The 19,101-nt window shown below is 35.2% G+C and overlaps 1 protein-coding gene across 2 annotated transcripts; it reads right to left on the minus strand.

Annotated features, from left to right (window-relative positions):
• Nucleotides 1-1,110: 1,110 nt before the first annotated feature.
• On the minus strand, nucleotides 1,111-8,796 carry LOC146936114 (F-box/kelch-repeat protein At3g23880-like). Of its 2 annotated transcripts, none has more exons than XM_085751127.1 (2): nucleotides 7,404-8,796; nucleotides 1,111-1,472 (listed from the first exon to the last, which is right to left on the minus strand). In XM_085751127.1, exon 1 carries the CDS (start codon nucleotides 8,552-8,554, stop codon nucleotides 7,430-7,432), a length of 1,125 nt encoding a protein of 374 aa, XP_085607253.1. In that variant the 5' UTR covers nucleotides 8,555-8,796; the 3' UTR covers nucleotides 1,111-1,472; nucleotides 7,404-7,429. The 2 variants fall into 2 exon arrangements, with proteins under 2 accessions (XP_085607253.1, XP_085607254.1); XM_085751128.1 differs by lacking the exon at nucleotides 1,111-1,472 and adding an exon at nucleotides 4,298-4,557 and having other exon boundaries at nucleotides 7,404-8,732.
• Between the last annotated feature and the right edge of the window lie 10,305 nt (nucleotides 8,797-19,101).

A 19,101-nucleotide genomic window follows, 5' to 3' on the forward strand; every position in this document is an offset into this window, starting at 1 on the left:
ATGAAACGTAATAAAACGTAATAACCAATAACTTGACGGAAACATAGACATATATATCAAATGCGTAAACATTAATAACAAATAAAAAATTATTGTCTTAGTTCCACCACATAAAAGTCATATATTTATATAATGTATATAATGTTAGTTATATATTGGCCATACAAATTTGGCGTTACAATATCAACCACAAAAATTATGTCGGTGTAATATCAACCAAAAAAAGGATGAACACTGACAAAAAAACAGTCATATCGCATCAAGTGAAATTGAATCTTCTTCATCTTCCCCAACAACTCAAAATTCTTCCTTCGCTTTTTCAGGAGTGTCACACAAGATTGAATTGGCCTGGTTTGACTTCTTTTTTGGTGGGGGTAGTTTCTCTCCTTTTTCAATCTTCATGAGCTCTCGGAACCTAGATTGTTGGTCCAAATACTCAAATTCCCAAGTTGATGTCTCGTCGCTCTTGTGTTTGTTCCACTCAGTAGATGATGGAGGTAGTGGCATCTTTTTAAAAAAAGAACAAAATGATTGAAAATTAAGCCAAGGCACATGATGTGGGTTTTTTTTGCATAAGCGGTGGCACGCCTCTAAATGGGAAAAAAGATTATGAAGGTCTGATTTCATGAGTTGTCAACAAGACCACAAGCCTATTGTAATAAGATTTAAAGCTCTTACACTTGAGTTGCATGTTTAGAGAAATAGATTTTAGAAAAGCTATTAGAAATTGCTAGCTTTTCATTTTTAGGCTAAAAATAATTTTTTTTTAAACAAATGGATTCCTAAATACTCTTAAACAAACATTAGAAAAATAAAAAATAAAAAATGAATTTCTGGTTAAAAAAATTAACTTTTTTTTCAAAAAAAATCCCAAACAAAATGGCCTATAGATAGGTTTGCATAAACCAATTAAAGGTGTGATCTCTAGCCTTATGCCTTTCTTATTCATATGAATATGATATGGTGTAGCCTTCTCCGAACTTAATTTTCAAGGACCATTGTCAACCACAACTCAATTTCTTCTACAAACTTCATGTAGCCATTTTGCCAGCATTAAAATATAGATAAGAGTTGAAATTACATAATAATGCTATCAAAGATACGTTGTCATGAGGTTTCAAAATGAAACATGTAGAAATGATCAGAACCAAACAGAGAACATTGCCATATAATGGGGCTACCCTAGGAGAAACATGCAGAACAGGAGAGTACAACACTTTTTCTGGTACAAGAATAACACAGTAAAACATACAAGTCAAACAATTAATTTAGACTTTGAACATATAGTTTTTCACCTCATCTAGTTTTACTCCACAAGAAATAATTAAACTGAATTTAGGAATTCCACAGCACTAGAACTATTACCCTTTTTCACCACCATCTTCAGCGAAGCTCCAGACCACAAAACGAAACTAAGCAATTCAGCCAGCCAGCAAATAACCCTTCTATTGAAACGAACAAACACGGCCAAGCTGAAAAAGAGACATTTCAACTATGATGTTATAAGTCTATTTTGAGGCTTCAGGTGCAATTAAAATAAAAATAGAGACATTACAAGGCAAACACACATGGAATTGAACTTCATTACAATCTCAGACACTATATCAATCATATTCAGGACATTTCACCAATGCTATGGAATTGTACACTGTTGCATGCATGTAAGAGTCCAATAATATCATTTGCACAAGATGACCATATATCTTAGCAGCAAAACAACTTTAAAACTCTGCAAATAAAAGTCTAAAATATACAAAACTTTCATTTTCACATTAATCATTCAAGATTAATCAGTCATCTTCATTAAACACTATCAAAAAGTAAGAGATAAAACACAACCATGCTCATTGTCAATTTGAATTTGTGAAAACTATCAAGTTTATCCAAATCACGATTTAAATCGTAATATCTTAATTGTCCCCCAACATAGATCCTATACAAGATCACTTGGTAAGAAAACCGTAGCCAAGATCCTGAGACCGCAAAATTGCAGCCAGGATCGTAAAAATGAATAGGTTTTTTGTGTCGAAAGTGCGGTCTTTCACTCGATCTCTCTATGTCGCGGTCAATATTGCAGCCATTTTTTCTCTGAATCACTACGTTGTGTCACTCCCCTGTTAGAATTCACTCAGTTTCTGCCCTCTCCCACATCTCTCTATCAACACAGCAGACAGTGAATACATAGCAGCTAGGGAATAAAATGAAAGGCATAAATCATGTTAACATTTCAACCCAGCCAATCACAAAACTTGACACCACTAAGCAGTAACAACAACAACAACAACAAAAAATCAATCATATGCACAATTAAAAGGCCAGTATAATGTCAAAACATATACCAAAATGATTCAAATAATAATTATCACCAAAATCAACTGACTGGTAATGGTAAACCGTAATTGAAAACTGAAATATACTATATGATTATTTCTGCAGTAGCAACACATAAAGTTGCCAAGAAATTAATAAGATGTTAAATTCTTTAGAAAATTGATGACTAACATGAATAGAGGGAAGCTATGCAAAGCGGGCAACTAGGACGAGCACTAAACCACATATCCAAGCACTGATAATGATAAACATGTTCATATTCTGTTAACAACCTCACCTTTCTATCACCTTGAAAAATACTCAAACATATGCAACATTCCTTCTAATTCTCAAATCCAGAGAAATGAAAATGAGACATAGAATTGCATTACAATCTCACTATACGTTTCAGAAAGTTATATAAGAATTCTTCACAAAAATGTGATGTGTAAGATAATCCGAAGAACGAGTGGTGTAAGAACCTTATCCTCACTAAAAAAAATTGTGCTAATTCTACAACTGCAAGGTTTGGAGAAATGATATAATGGGAATTGGAGAGGTGCTAACTACTCCCACCGTTTCAAAATGAGTGTCGCTTTTGCCAATTGCACACATTAAGGAATGAAATAAAGTAGTCAAATGTCATGGCAATTTTACCAAATTATCCTAATCAACTATTGGTTTGTTTTTCATTTAAGAAAAAATAATACTTTGGAAGTAGTGTAACATAGTATTAATTGAAGGGTACAATTGAAAAGAAAAAGTTATTATTGCATTGGAAACTGAAAGCGACATTCATTTTGAAACGGAGGGAGTATATATCAGCACACGAGTAAGCCAATTCAATAGTCAAGGTGTTTCTAAGAGTGATCCAAAAACTAGCATCATATGAAACAAATTCAAGTTAACCAACAAATGGAAGAGTCAAATCATCTAGCAATACTAGAAACAAGCATTGATAAAAGGTTAATTAATATTGAAAGAAAACCTTGTAAAAACAATTATAAAAAAGGACTCTAAAATCTAAGAAAAGTGAATATTTTATTCCTATCTTGTGTGCCTCGTTCCATAATCAGACCCAACACATGGTTACATGGGAAAACTTAAGTTTTCAAGATATGCCTCTATTCCCTCTCAATCTCTAGATAACTAATTGATTTTAGATCTTTCAAAAATATAATCCCTGATGAATAACTATTGGTTTCAGTCATAGTCATATTATTTAAAGAAGTGGTGAGACTTACACATGAGGAAGCTAACTCTCTAATTTCTTCATGTACTTCACAAACTATTTAAAACTCACATGGTATAGAAGAATAAAAACTAGTCATAGATATCTTAGTTATACATGCATCTATCTCTTGGTACATACTTTGCAAACATGCAAGGAAATAAAGAAATGTAATCATGTAGGTTATAGAAGTAAACAGAAAACAAGGATATAAATGCAACCAAACACTAGCTGAAACTACCACACAATCAACTCGTTCCACAACAAATGTAGAATTATACAGTTTAACATTAAATCAGAAAGAAAAAAAACAGCACTGATCTCCTACTCTATTTGACACCGTTCAGTCCACATGAACACTCCAATATCCACACTCCTAAAACAAAATTTATACTTTTAGGAAAACATTACTCAAACAATTTCTAGCTAGTCTCAAACCAACAACAATTAAGAACAAACAGTTAATGACAAATGTAAAATGTTGAGGTTCAACCCAATTCAGACTGATTTTGTGGTTTGATGTACCATGCTTTTGTTTATGAACTGATATCGTTTAAAATTTGAGAACAAAACTGTAATTTCAAACTGAGCCAGTTGAAGGAACAATTTAAAACTGGTTCTTTGGTTCTGAACTAGTTGACACAGTTTAATAAACAAATTTTCCAATTCTGTATCAGTTTTGCATGGTTCAAAAAATAGTACATTAATTTGAGAACATGTAACACCCGGTTTGAAAGTGTCTAGAATATTCAAAAGTGCGTTAAAACTGATATTGGATACATTAATTTTTACAATGCTGAATCGTCATCAAGACGAAAATTCACATGCCAAAACATCCAAAGTCTTATGTTACATTATAGTACATAGAGTTTGTCGAACAAAGTCTAGCTACAAAGTTCATTACAAGCATCTATAATATAACATATGCTTCAACTAGTCCAACACCAAGTTGGTTCCTCGTAAGCACGATCAATCCAAAGCTTTTTCTTTACCTTTTCCACGGGAAACCTGAGAACCTGAACAAATAAGGAGAGGGATGAGACATAAAGCCTCAGTGAGTTCTACCTATCCCTAAGCTAGTGATAACCTCGGGGAACACCTACGGTTACCACGTGTCTACAATACAACCTAACGGTTGATTATACGTGTGTGGTTATGCTTTCCTAGACGGTCGTGCACACGACCCGTCTTAGGTTCTCTTCTTACCTTGCTATAGGCTTCACTTCTATACGTGTCATGGCGGTCAAGGGGAATCTAGAACCGCAATGCCAAGAATACGCTCTACGTATCGAGGCCTAAGCATAACATAATCATGACACGATTCTAAACAGGACGATTAGGGGAAACCTAAGTTCGTCATCGGCATAACTTTCTCTATTGCTCTATTGCATAAAATACGATGTGTCTAACAACGTATCTATCTTAACTTGCTACCTTACTAGTTCTTGACGATCTACGTCAATGCTCTACTAGTTCTTGACGATCTACATCAAGGCTCTATGACATAACATAAACATGTCTAATAATTATGCATAGTCAGATTATTCATTAGGTTAGCGTTTATCAAACAAACATGATTCGAGTTCATTTTACGGAAAGCCCCAGGGTGGAGTAAACCCGAGCACAATCCCTATCTAACCGATGGGAACCTATCTAAGGTATAACCAACGGAACTCCCTTATTGGCGTGCGGGTTCCTTACGGCTAACCCCGTTTCACCTAGTGGAAACCCCTTGAAACCAACCTAGTGTGGATCACAAGAGACACGACACCTACATGTTGTTAAACATTCTTTGTGAATAGATTAAACTAATCGCTTCACATTCTATCATACATTGTTTCTATGATAAAGTCTTATTCTCGACAAGCTATGCCGAGGCTCTATGTTCAATCTCTTTCTTAGTTTATCACTACCCCATCATGCTAAAACTCTCTCTAGCCATCCTTGTGATACATGCTAAGACTGCCATGATTTTTGATTCAAGGATCAATTGATGATATGTGCAAATATTTCAATAATTTCTAAATACCGAAAATGCCATAAACCCAAGCTTCAAGCCATTTATAAATTCTAAGATTTGATAAAGCCAAGTTTGTTCCAGTAGAAAAATAAGTGAAAACAAGAAAAGAATACTTCGAAACGATCGCTACGGACCCCCACACGACTGCCCCCAAGCACCCGAACGCAAAACAACGCGAACGTTGTCATGTCTGGGGCGCCTGGCGCCAGGGTTAGGGCGCCTATGTGGGCGCCTAGCGCCCTTGTACAGGCGCAACGCTCCGTAACTTGTGTTTTCGCGTGTTCCGCCGCAGGTTTTCGCCATTTTCGACCCAAAACTCGTCCAATTCAACCCTGTAGTGCACCATATTCATCCGACAACATATATAGACTTATTTAAACATATCTCATGGCAATTTTAACATATAAACAACAAGAATCACTTTGGGGGTACTAAAGTTTCATAAAAGCTAAACTAACATAAATCATGCTTTCTTCACAAGATTAAACAAAACCCAAAGGTAGGATATCTATCTATGGAACTCACCTTGCTCAAAAGAAATGAAACTCAAGTATTCTAAGCTCAAACCAAAACCCTAGATATGTAGTGATCAAAAGGAGATAGCTTGCTTCAAGTTCCTATGTTACTTCAATCAAAGACTAATCAATCATTCCTTACATGCTTGCTTGAAGTAGAAATTTCAAAGTGAGGATGGATTGGAGTAGGGATGGGAATTGAATTTCTAGAGATGGAAGAGAGCAAAAATGTTTGCAAAACCTAGTGAGAGAAAGCTTAAGACATAATGAATATTTGAGGGATAAAATTCCTTAAATACTCCTCTAGCTTAAATTCCAAATTTGCCCCTAATCTTAAACACGCGCATTTTATCGTTAACAGGTATTGCGTCTCAACATAAAAGAGCGGGATATTACAGAACAAAATTACAAAACTGTTTTCCAACTAAACTGATTTCTCAAATGTTAACATTATGGCACTACCAACCAAATAAGTGCTACAAATGTTCAAAATGCATATTAAAATGCTTCCATTAATCAATAATAATAGTTGTAGAATTGTAATCTCAAGTACATAACTTAAAGGGTAAAAAACATTATCTTGCAAAAACTCTTTTCTTTTGCTTGTGTATCTATAACATGAAACAAATATTCGTCAACAAAAAACCAACTGATTCAGGCATAATATGTTTCAAAATGATAGTGGCAAAATTCTAATGATTTTTAACCACAAAAACAAATTAACAACTTAGTTAGATTTTTATTACTAATTTTGAAACATTGTATTTTAAGCAATGGATATCATCAATGGTCATTTTAAATTCCAATTATATTTACATCACAGATTTTGGTCTATACTTTGTTCATCAAGTTCTTCTGCTGCATTACAAAAATCCAATTACAAGTCAAAAACAGAACACAACTAATTTATGATTTACTGATAGGCAATAACCCAAACTCAACAAAAGAACAATAGAGTCGAATTAAATAGAAGCCGGAACAAAGGTGAATGGCATCGTTGAATTTGAATGCTGCGAGCAACAAAGGCAGCTTTGCTACAAAACATCTAATATGTCCTAAATAAGCTTTTTCAGACAGTATTACATCTAGATCATAACACAAACCTTAGAAAATCGAATGACAAACCAATTAATGCAATATTTGATTGTGAACTTATTTAAAATGTAATGCAATATATGAGAGAATCAGCAACTCAAATCAACCAAACTATTGAAAATGAAAGTCATTTTCTACCCTATTATTCTATCAACTATTGATTAACAATAATCCAACAAGTCACTAAAAATCATAGCCAGCATAAAATAAATAAAACAAACAAAAAACTAACCATATATATTGCAATTGAATCCGTGCTTAAGGTGATATCAAACTCTCAATGTAGACATTTTGGTATATTTGTTTATAGTTGTTTTGAAACTCGGGAATATTCAAAGTATCAGTCTTGGAATTGTAAACAATCAACTTCATAGCATAACTTAGCATATCAATAGAATCTAACAGCAGTTGCCCATCCTTAGAAATGTATAAAGCATCATAGGCTTTGAAACCCCGAACTTGTAGGTTAGGAACAGTGTACAATTTAGTCCAAGACTCTTGATTTCCATACTCCTTCATAATCCAAAACTCCGAAAACATACCATTAGTCGCAAAGCCACACAAGCAATCCATCATCACATGCAAGGCCCACGAATCATTCTCGGAATCAGGTAGGCAAAGCTTTTGATATGACTCCTTCTCTAAATGAAGAGAAATAATTACATCGGATGCAAACCAATTAACAGTGCCACTAAAAAATACTCCCCCATCCCAAATGGGGTCGGAATATGGGATGTCCTCTATTCTCCAATAATCAGTCCCCAAAGTAATAACACTAACTTCATTTTTGGAAGAAACGGCAACAACCTTATAATTATCAATGAAGTGATCGTATCCAAAGATTAAATTTCTGCCAAATTTGTGATTCTCCAAAGGAGGCAATAACTTAGACTTTCTAATGGAAGGGTTCCACAAACAATAAGAATCATCCTCAGCGTTGAGCCTGCAGACAAAGATGCCATCGCAAGAGCACATTGGGATCAAGTAGTTATGTCCATATGTGAGAGCACTAAGAGGGTAAAGCTGTGTCTGTGTAAGAACTGAGGAAGTAGAAAAAAGCGAGGGGATTGGGGAATGATGCAGAACTGACTCATCCTTGTTGATCGAATAGGTTTCGACCACGAGGTGGGGACGCTTGGTTGAGAATTGAAGATGTTTCTTTGCGAATTTTGGATCGGAGATAAGAGAATTAAAGAACTTACAGAGACATCGAAGCTGTACGAGTAATTTGACAGGAAGCCTACACAGAATCTCAGGCAGGACATCGAACGGGAGAGTTGGAAGCTCCGGCTCCGGTGAATGTTGCATCTGAGTGAGTGAGTGAGAAGAAACGATGTCGTTTGGGTCTTCTTCTTCTTCCCCATCGCTTCTAACCTGCACCATTCCTTTCTCAACAACAACCACCAAGTGAACAGAAACAACCACAAATTAGGGTTTGTAATCCCAAATTAGAAACGGAAGCTATGTGATCTATCTATCTGTAGTGGAGGATTCAAAAGAGGGTTTTTGTTCCAATGGTTTATCCTCAACCTGCACTACTTTCATTAGTATCTCATATTTTCCTTTTTAGATATAAATTTGTTTTTTCATATATTTTCCTTTCTTTTGATAAATTTGAGTATAATACAATAATTTCATTAAAAATTTTATATATATATATATAGCCAGGATCCATTGACACAAGGTGTCAACGAATTCGTTGACACTAAATCTCAACCGTTTACTTTTTAATCTAAAAGACCACAATTATTTTGTTAAATTTACTCCATGTGCGGTTTTCACTTGATTCCCACCTACTCCATCTTTTTTTAACGCAAGTTTGTGATAATCATACACTTTCTTCTCTCTGCCTCACACAAATTAATACTCCCTCCGTTTCAAAATGAGTGTCGCTTTAGACTTTGGCACACAGATTAAGAAATAGAATGAAATAATCATTGGATATAACGCTTTTACTAAACTACCCTTACTTTATAAGAAAAAGACAAAATTAAAGTTGCATTGAAAATTGTGTGAGAGAAAAGTTAGAGAGGGTAAAGTTGGAAGAAAAAAATTAAAGTTGTATTGGAAATGTAAAGCGACACTCATTTTGAAACAAATTTTTTTGGCTAAAGCGACACTCATTTTGAAACGGAGGGAGTATTATTCTTGTTTGCATCAATTGTATGTATCATACAAGTATGGATCGCTATAATTCTTTGCGAGGGTCCTAAACATACAAGTATTTTGGTTGAGTTTTGTTTTTTTTTTTTTACGCAATTTTTTTGTTGAGTTTGCTTATATTGAATTGGTGGAATTTTAGGTTAAATACCATGATGGAACAATCAATTTATATACACCCAGGATAGTGTCGTCGTTTAAAAAGAATTGAATATGTAGATTAAATTTATGGTTTCGTTGACACCTGGTGTCAGCGGATCTTAACTCATATATAGTTAGGATTCGTTGACGGTGTCAACGAATTCGTTGACACCAAATTTCAACCGTATATCTCATTTAATCAAAAGGCTCATATTATTTCACATCTCTATTTGGTGAGTATCTTCTACATCAATCACATGCAGTGAGTGAGTGAGTGAGTGAGAAGAAACGATGTCGTTTGGGTCTTCTTCTTCTTCCCCATCGCTTCTAACCTGCACCATTCCTTTCTCAACAACAACCACCAAGTGAACAGAAACAACCACAAATTAGGGTTTGTAATCCCAAATTAGAAACGGAAGCTATGTGATCTATCTATCTGTAGTGGAGGATTCAAAAGAGGGTTTTTGTTCCAATGGTTTATCCTCAACCTGCACTACTTTCATTAGTATCTCATATTTTCCTTTTTAGATATAAATTTGTTTTTTCATATATTTTCCTTTCTTTTGATAAATTTGAGTATAATACAATAATTTCATTAAAAATTTTATATATATATATATAGCCAGGATCCATTGACACAAGGTGTCAACGAATTCGTTGACACTAAATCTCAACCGTTTACTTTTTAATCTAAAAGACCACAATTATTTTGTTAAATTTACTCCATGTGCGGTTTTCACTTGATTCCCACCTACTCCATCTTTTTTTAACGCAAGTTTGTGATAATCATACACTTTCTTCTCTCTGCCTCACACAAATTAATACTCCCTCCGTTTCAAAATGAGTGTCGCTTTAGACTTTGGCACACAGATTAAGAAATAGAATGAAATAATCATTGGATATAACGCTTTTACTAAACTACCCTTACTTTATAAGAAAAAGACAAAATTAAAGTTGCATTGAAAATTGTGTGAGAGAAAAGTTAGAGAGGGTAAAGTTGGAAGAAAAAAATTAAAGTTGTATTGGAAATGTAAAGCGACACTCATTTTGAAACAAATTTTTTTGGCTAAAGCGACACTCATTTTGAAACGGAGGGAGTATTATTCTTGTTTGCATCAATTGTATGTATCATACAAGTATGGATCGCTATAATTCTTTGCGAGGGTCCTAAACATACAAGTATTTTGGTTGAGTTTTGTTTTTTTTTTTTTACGCAATTTTTTTGTTGAGTTTGCTTATATTGAATTGGTGGAATTTTAGGTTAAATACCATGATGGAACAATCAATTTATATACACCCAGGATAGTGTCGTCGTTTAAAAAGAATTGAATATGTAGATTAAATTTATGGTTTCGTTGACACCTGGTGTCAGCGGATCTTAACTCATATATAGTTAGGATTCGTTGACGGTGTCAACGAATTCGTTGACACCAAATTTCAACCGTATATCTCATTTAATCAAAAGGCTCATATTATTTCACATCTCTATTTGGTGAGTATCTTCTACATCAATCACATGCAGTGAGTGAGTGAGTGAGTGAGAAGAAACGATGTCGTTTGGGTCTTCTTCTTCTTCCCCATCGCTTCTAACCTGCACCATTCCTTTCTCAACAACAACCACCAAGTGAACAGAAACAACCACAAATTAGGGTTTGTAATCCCAAATTAGAAACGGAAGCTATGTGATCTATCTATCTGTAGTGGAGGATTCAAAAGAGGGTTTTTGTTCCAATGGTTTATCCTCAACCTGCACTACTTTCATTAGTATCTCATATTTTCCTTTTTAGATATAAATTTGTTTTTTCATATATTTTCCTTTCTTTTGATAAATTTGAGTATAATACAATAATTTCATTAAAAATTTTATATATATATATATATATATAGCCAGGATCCATTGACACAAGGTGTCAACGAATTCGTTGACACTAAATCTCAACCGTTTACTTTTTAATCTAAAAGACCACAATTATTTTGTTAAATTTACTCCATGTGCGGTTTTCACTTGATTCCCACCTACTCCATCTTTTTTTAACGCAAGTTTGTGATAATCATACACTTTCTTCTCTCTGCCTCACACAAATTAATACTCCCTCCGTTTCAAAATGAGTGTCGCTTTAGACTTTGGCACACAGATTAAGAAATAGAATGAAATAATCATTGGATATAACGCTTTTACTAAACTACCCTTACTTTATAAGAAAAAGACAAAATTAAAGTTGCATTGAAAATTGTGTGAGAGAAAAGTTAGAGAGGGTAAAGTTGGAAGAAAAAAATTAAAGTTGTATTGGAAATGTAAAGCGACACTCATTTTGAAACAAATTTTTTTGGCTAAAGCGACACTCATTTTGAAACGGAGGGAGTATTATTCTTGTTTGCATCAATTGTATGTATCATACAAGTATGGATCGCTATAATTCTTTGCGAGGGTCCTAAACATACAAGTATTTTGGTTGAGTTTTGTTTTTTTTTTTTTACGCAATTTTTTTGTTGAGTTTGCTTATATTGAATTGGTGGAATTTTAGGTTAAATACCATGATGGAACAATCAATTTATATACACCCAGGATAGTGTCGTCGTTTAAAAAGAATTGAATATGTAGATTAAATTTATGGTTTCGTTGACACCTGGTGTCAGCGGATCTTAACTCATATATAGTTAGGATTCGTTGACACCAGGTGTCAACGAATTCGTTGACACCAAATTTCAACCGTATATCTCATTTAATCAAAAGGCTCATATTATTTCACATCTCTATTTGGTGAGTATCTTCTACATCAATCACATGCTATTATTATTTTTTTTCAATTATTTATGTTACAATCATATGGTTCCAGAGACAATTTATTGCCAATTAATGTTCCAATTAATTTGGTGTAATTTTCTCCAATTCCACCAAAGTAATTTGCTGTAATTTCTTCCGCTGCCAAACATCCTCTTGGTTTATTACTCATACAGTTTCAGGGATAATTTATTCCAAATTGATGAAAACAATTGTAGTAAATGGAGAGGAAGGTATTGAATCCAAGATTGACAATTGAGTTTTTGAAATTTTATTCCAGTTTCATAACTATCCCTAAGTAATAGAATTCCCAAATTCATACCCTAAAATATATTGAGATGGAGAAGAAGACATAATTTTTATTTGAAACATTGATCGATGGTAGAGAGGGGAAATCTGACCGATAACAATAAGAAAGAGGAGAGAGATAACAAAGAACACTTAAGCTAAAAATGGTGTGATGCAAAAATATGGTAAGAAAAGATCCAGAGAAGCATTGTTCAAAAAAAAAAAAAAAAGATCCAGAGAAGTAATGACCATGCAAGATTTTAAGTAAATAAATATGAGCCTTTTGACACCAAATCTCATCCATTAAATTGGTTTAATCTAGAGGCTATTAATTATTCACTTAAAGTGTACCATGATATCATAGTTATTTTACACACCTTATTACCTCTTGATTTTTTTTTGAAGGATACCTCTTGATTTATTTCCTTATACGTTCTCTCTTCATTCCATTACTGCTTTTTCAATTTTTTGGCAGTACCATTTTTGTTTTCTCATGATCCTTTCTCTTAGCCATATATAGTGAAATCAGATCAAGATCCCCTAACTTACAATCAAATTAAGATCCAAATTTGCTCTCAAATGAGTTTAGAACCCCAAATTTTAATCATGATCTCTAATCATTTCATTTAATCTATTCTTTTTTCATAAAATATTCATCTTCTTGACAAATCAATTCAATTTCCATTTTTTTAGGTTAATATTAGAAGGAAAAAAGAAAGAAAAAAAAACATTGGAAAAGAGAGACAAAGATAGCAAAGAGATAAAATCATGGCTCTCTGATAATAATAATATTTTGAGATTTTTCTATCTGTCAAACGCACAATAATAATAATATTTTTGTGTGCATCTTCATCCCTCTTGGCTTATTCCTCTATCGCTCATAGCTGATTAAGCCGGTTTATGTCAGATTTATGCAAACGATTGCAATTGCATTGCAGTGAATTTAGGATTCTTGGCGTATTTTGGATGGGATTTATTTAATTTGTTTGTATGATTTTAGGTGTGACAATTGTGTTTGATCTGATTACAATTTTGAATCGTAATCTGGTGGAATAAATCATATATATATATATATATATATATATATATATATATATATATATATATATATATATGGGGATGTTAACTTGCACCCATCTAAAAACACTAAGGTGCAAGTTAACAAGTTGCACCTACTAATTATTTACCAAAACACTCATATTTTTCTATTATAAATAAATATTAGACAACGGATAGTTTTGTAAATTTAGTTTAAATAAAACACTAACTAAATAAGACACTCCATGTTTTCCTATTTAAATTAAGGAGCACCGTTTTTTCACCGACGAAACAAAAATGTTGACTATAACTTCAATGCTTTTTCTTTCAAAAAAAAAAAAAAACCTCAATGCTTTTGCAGCGTTAATAATTTTTTTTGTAACAGTGTTTTTTTTGAAAGAAAGAAAGGTGCTTATAGCATTTCATTAATAATAACGTTTTCAATACAACGAGGAACATGATAATGAATGGTGGGACTAGCTAAACATGTGGCAGCCCTTGCTAGGATATGAGCCGCCTCATTTGCTTGTCGCCTGTTGAACTCTACCTTGGAGTTTGTAAAGTGGGAAGTGAACAATCGTCGGCATTCCAATAAAATAGAACCAACCTGTTGCGAATTCGATGAAAAACTCACACCAATAACAAACTTGATGTGTGGAGCAAGGGATAATTAAGCAACCAATATCAAAGTGTATGGAACAATTATAAACACAAGCCAAAAGTAGAAAACAACAGCGAGAGAAAATGAAGAGAGAACACAAAAGAATCTGTTTACCCAGTTTGGTCCAAATTGACCTAGTCTGGGGGAGAGAGCAGCCCTCCGTTCCACTATATGATGAGTAACGTTACAAAAGAGATTTCAATGGGTTACAAGAATAAGTCTCCCGCCTAATTCTACCCAAATCCCAGCCTCTTCCCGTAACCAAGAGACTCAATCCTAATAGTGTTTCCCGAGGTGAATCAACCTTCAAACCCTAGTTTGTTGCCAAGAGACAAACTCTATACAAACCCTAGTTTGATTTCTAAACCCTTGTTTCAGCCCCCTCTATCTCTCTCAAAATAGTCTGATACAAGGCCTATATTTATAGTAAAAGAAACTCCCATAAAATTGTAACAAATCTGGCCCAAAAATACGTTTCCGAAAAATAACAGCACGCGAAATCGGCCACCGATTTTCCAAATCGGCCACCGATTTTTCCCGAACAGAAAACCTCCCAAAAGGCAGCCAAAATCGGCCACCGATTTTCCAAATCGGCCACCGATTTGTACTTTCAGCAAACATCAATTTTGGCCTCCAAACTCCAATTTTGAGTCACTTTCACAACAATCTCCACCTTGACTCCAAATTAGTGATGATGCCCATTTAACATCAACACCTTGCTGCTCTTTCCCTTGCTTCCCACTACACCAAGTAGCTTCACAAGTTTACACCTTAATCTCTTCAATCATCGGAATGCCTTCCGCCCCTTTGAAGATCCTTGTGTCCAAACTACTCAAGGAATTTTAGGTAGTTCCACAAGTACACACCTTAACCTCTTCAGCCATCGGAATGTCTTCCGCCTTCTCGAAGATCCTTGTATCCAAACTACACTAGGAATTTCAGGTAGTTCTACAAGACTACACCATACCTCTTCAATACGAGACATCTCCCGCTTCCTTGAAGATCACCTTGCATCCAATCACCCTTGGACTTTTAGGGTAATTCCACAAGCCGTGCTATACATTCTTCAACCTCCGGAATGCCTTCCGCCTTCATGAAGAAAACCCTTGCTCACCACTAGAGCATAGCACCCAAGGTCCTCCATAGTCGTACCACTCCCGGTGTGTTCAACTCCACCTAAAGCTGAGCTTCCAACCTCTCAACTAGCAAATGAGTACATCCCACTATGTCTTCCTTGAACCTCCACCTCAACCGGTAGATCATGAGTATTCTTACCACCGCCTCTCCAGGCTGATGTTGAGTGTTTAACGTCTCTCCAGACGATCACCGCTCTACCAGGCATCACCCCCAAGGTGAGAAACATCACCTTCATCCTCCAAACAGCACACCATCAAAGCACCTGCATCCTCATAACCCTCAGAGACAATTTGTACGGAATTACCAATCTCCGGACAATCCTTCTTGAAGTGACCCATCTTGTTACACTTAAAGCATTTAAACTTTGTCTTGTTACTACTCTTTCCCCGGTTACCTCTACCTCCACCATTCCCTCTTGAAACACTTAGGCCTTCCCCGTTTTCATCAACTCTCAAGTCCTTCGACTTAGTCAACTCCTTGGTTCTCAAAGCCGCTTGAACTTCTTCCAAGGTAACAGTGCCTTCTTTTCCATAGAGCATGGTATCTTTAAACGATTCAAAAGATCTAGGTAGAGCACACAACAAGAGTATAGCTTTATCTTCATCCTCAAGATTCACCTCAATATTCTCCAAGTCATCAAGGATTTTGTTGAACTCCGTAAGTTGCTCCATGATGGCCTTTGACTCCACCATCTTGAATGAGTAGAGTTGTTGCTTTAGGAATTGCCGATGAGCCAAAGACTTTGTCATATACAAAGATTCCAACTTTGCCCACATCGATGCCGCGGTTGGTTCCTTTGCTACTTCTCTCAAAACTTTATCTCCGAGGCACAAGACAATGGCACTCCTGGCCTTGTCCACCATCTCGGTCTTCTCCGCTCGTGTCATGGTGACCGGTAACGAACCTTCACCCTTCAAAACTTTCTCACACTTCTGTTGTATTAACACCGCTTCCATCTTTACCTTCCATAACCCAAAATCGTTATCTCCGGTAAACTTCTCAATATCCCACTTCGAACCCATGATACTTGATTATCCTTTGACCTTTGCCCCACGGTGGGCGCCAATTGTTGCGAATTCGATGAAAAACTCACACCAATAACAAACTTGATGTGTGGAGCAAGGGATAATTAAGCAACCAATATCAAAGTGTATGGAACAATTATAAACACAAGCCAAAAGTAGAAAACAACAGCGAGAGAAAAGGAAGAGAGAACACAAAAGAATCTGTTTACCCAGTTCGGTCCAAATTGACCTAGTCTGGGGGAGAGAGCAGCCCTCCGTTCCACTATATGATGAGTAACGTTACAAAAGAGATTTCAATGGGTTACAAGAATAAGTCTCCCGCCTAATTCTACCCAAATCCCAGCCTCTTCCCGTAACCAAGAGACTCAATCCTAATAGTGTTTCCCAAGGTGAATCAACCTTCAAACCCTAGTTTGTTGCCAAGAGACAAACTCTATACAAACCCTAGTTTGATTTCTAAACCCTTGTTTCAGCCCCCTCTATCTCTCTCAAAATAGTCTGATACAAGGCCTATATTTATAGTAAAAGAAACTCCCATAAAATTGTAACAAATCTGGCCCAAAAATACGTTTCTGAAAAATAACAGCACGCGAAATCGGCCACCGATTTTCCAAATCGGCCACCGATTTTTCCCGAACAGAAAACCTCCCAAAAGGCAGCCAAAATCGGCCACCGATTTTCCAAATCGGCCACCGATTTGCACTTTCAGCAAACATCAATTTTGGCCTCCAAACTCCAATTTTGAGTCACTTTCACAACACAACCTCCGTGACATCTACCCGGTTCTGATTAACAGCATCCGTAATAGTTTTGGAGTCAGAACAAAAATCCACCGAATCAAAGGACATGTCACTTAACCATTCTATTGCTTTATACAAAGCCAAAGCTTCTCCCATTGCCACTGGACACTTTGGGGAAATAGGGATTGATTGAGCCAAAATAAAAGTACTCTCCTCATCTCGGATGCATATACCAATGCCCGTCTTGTTTAATTGATCGGAGAAGGCTGCATCTATGTTACACTTCACTCTACCTCGCGACGGTGGCTGCCAGCGAAACTGTCCAGTGCTGGAACTGCCCGCCCCTGCTGCTACATCAGTAGGAATAGCAGAATTCCTTCCTTGCTCCAAGCCCGAACTGTCAACGAAACTGTCCAGTGTTGGAACTGTCATACCTGAACTGTCCAGTGCTGGAACTGTCATGCCTGAAACTGTCCAGTGTTGTAACAGTGTTAACAATTAATAACCCAAAAAAAAAACACCAATTTATAATTGAAATAATGTTCATAAAAAAAATATCTTTTTATTATTCAGGTTTTGAATAAAAAAGACACATGTGGGTTGTCTTAACGGAAATAATAAAAATATTTCCGTCGATCGGAACAAATATCATTAGACCATTAGACCAACAAGTAAAAAAATATAGCGCCAGTAAGATTAAGCTGAGAACTTCCGTGACGTGCTGCCCTTGCCCCGACCCCGCCTGTGAGTGCTCTGTTGCCCCAGGTGTACCTGTAGCTCTCTGGTCTTGACCCACGGCCTAGGAGCTTTTTATCTTGTAATGCCCCACTCAATCAATCGGAACAAATCAATATTTTCACGGAAATTCCGCTGACAAACCAGGGAAATAATATGTTCATATATTAGTTACTAAATTGCCCTTCAATTTAAAATTAATTTGAAAAGAGACAAAATGATATTTTAGTAAAATACAAGTGGGGTAGCTTGTTAACTTGCACCTTAGTGTTTTTAGGTTGGTGCAAGTTAACAGCTCCCATATATATATATATATATATATATATATATATATATATATATATATATATATATATAGAGTTAGGATCCGTTGACACCAGGTGTCAACAGATTCGTTGACACCAAATCATGACCGTCTAATTTATTAATCTAAAGGTCATTAGTTTTTCTAAACTAACTAACGTGAGGACCACCTAGATCTCGTGTATACGAGCTTCTATTCTTTTTTTTAGAAAAATTCCTATATTCTTTTTGTTGCTCTATTCACAGATCTATATTAGTTTCTATCACTACAACTTAATTTGAAAAAGTAACCAAAAAAAACAACTTAATTTGAAAACACTTTTGGGTTCTGGAAAAAGTTATATTTTGAAATTTCTAAGGATATGAGATCGATAAAATTGAAAATCATTATTTATAGATTTGTGATCAATTTTATGAGCAAAAACCTCCTTGTTCTGCAATCGATATGGAAATTCTCTATGAGCAATTTTATGGATAAGTGTTTTTGAAATCCAGCGTTCTTATGAAAACTACCATGGATATGGAGAATCAGTTTAATGGTTTTGATAAAATTGGAAAACCGTTTAAATTAATTTACTTTGTGGCCAATTTTTTGTGACAGTTAAATCACAATCGGGTATGAACAAAGAGGTTATTGTGTAATCGATGAACAAGACACATGCTTTCATTGTTTGCTTCCATGGTTGCTCATAACATACTTAGGGGAAAAACGTTGCATAGAGGAAAAGCTCATGCGATATCACTGCACCAACAATAGGATTAAATAGATAGACGGTCGAGATTTGGTGTCAACGAATCCGTTGACACCTGGTGTCAACGGATCCTAACTCATATATATATATATCTTTTCCTTTATCATTTAAAAGTGTAACAAACTATATGAGTATATTTATATTTACTTTTTCATTATCTCAATTATA

Source organism: Medicago sativa, chromosome 3 (genome assembly GCF_051527215.1).
Source record: "Medicago sativa cultivar Bolivia chromosome 3, Bolivia_mono, whole genome shotgun sequence".
In the NCBI taxonomy this organism is placed as follows: domain Eukaryota; kingdom Viridiplantae; phylum Streptophyta; class Magnoliopsida; order Fabales; family Fabaceae; genus Medicago; species Medicago sativa.

Coding starts and splice junctions, on each gene's coding strand:
- LOC146936114 (XM_085751127.1), bottom strand. CDS start 8,554: ATGGTGCAGGTTAGAAGCGATGGGGAAGAAGAAGAAGACCCAAACGAC.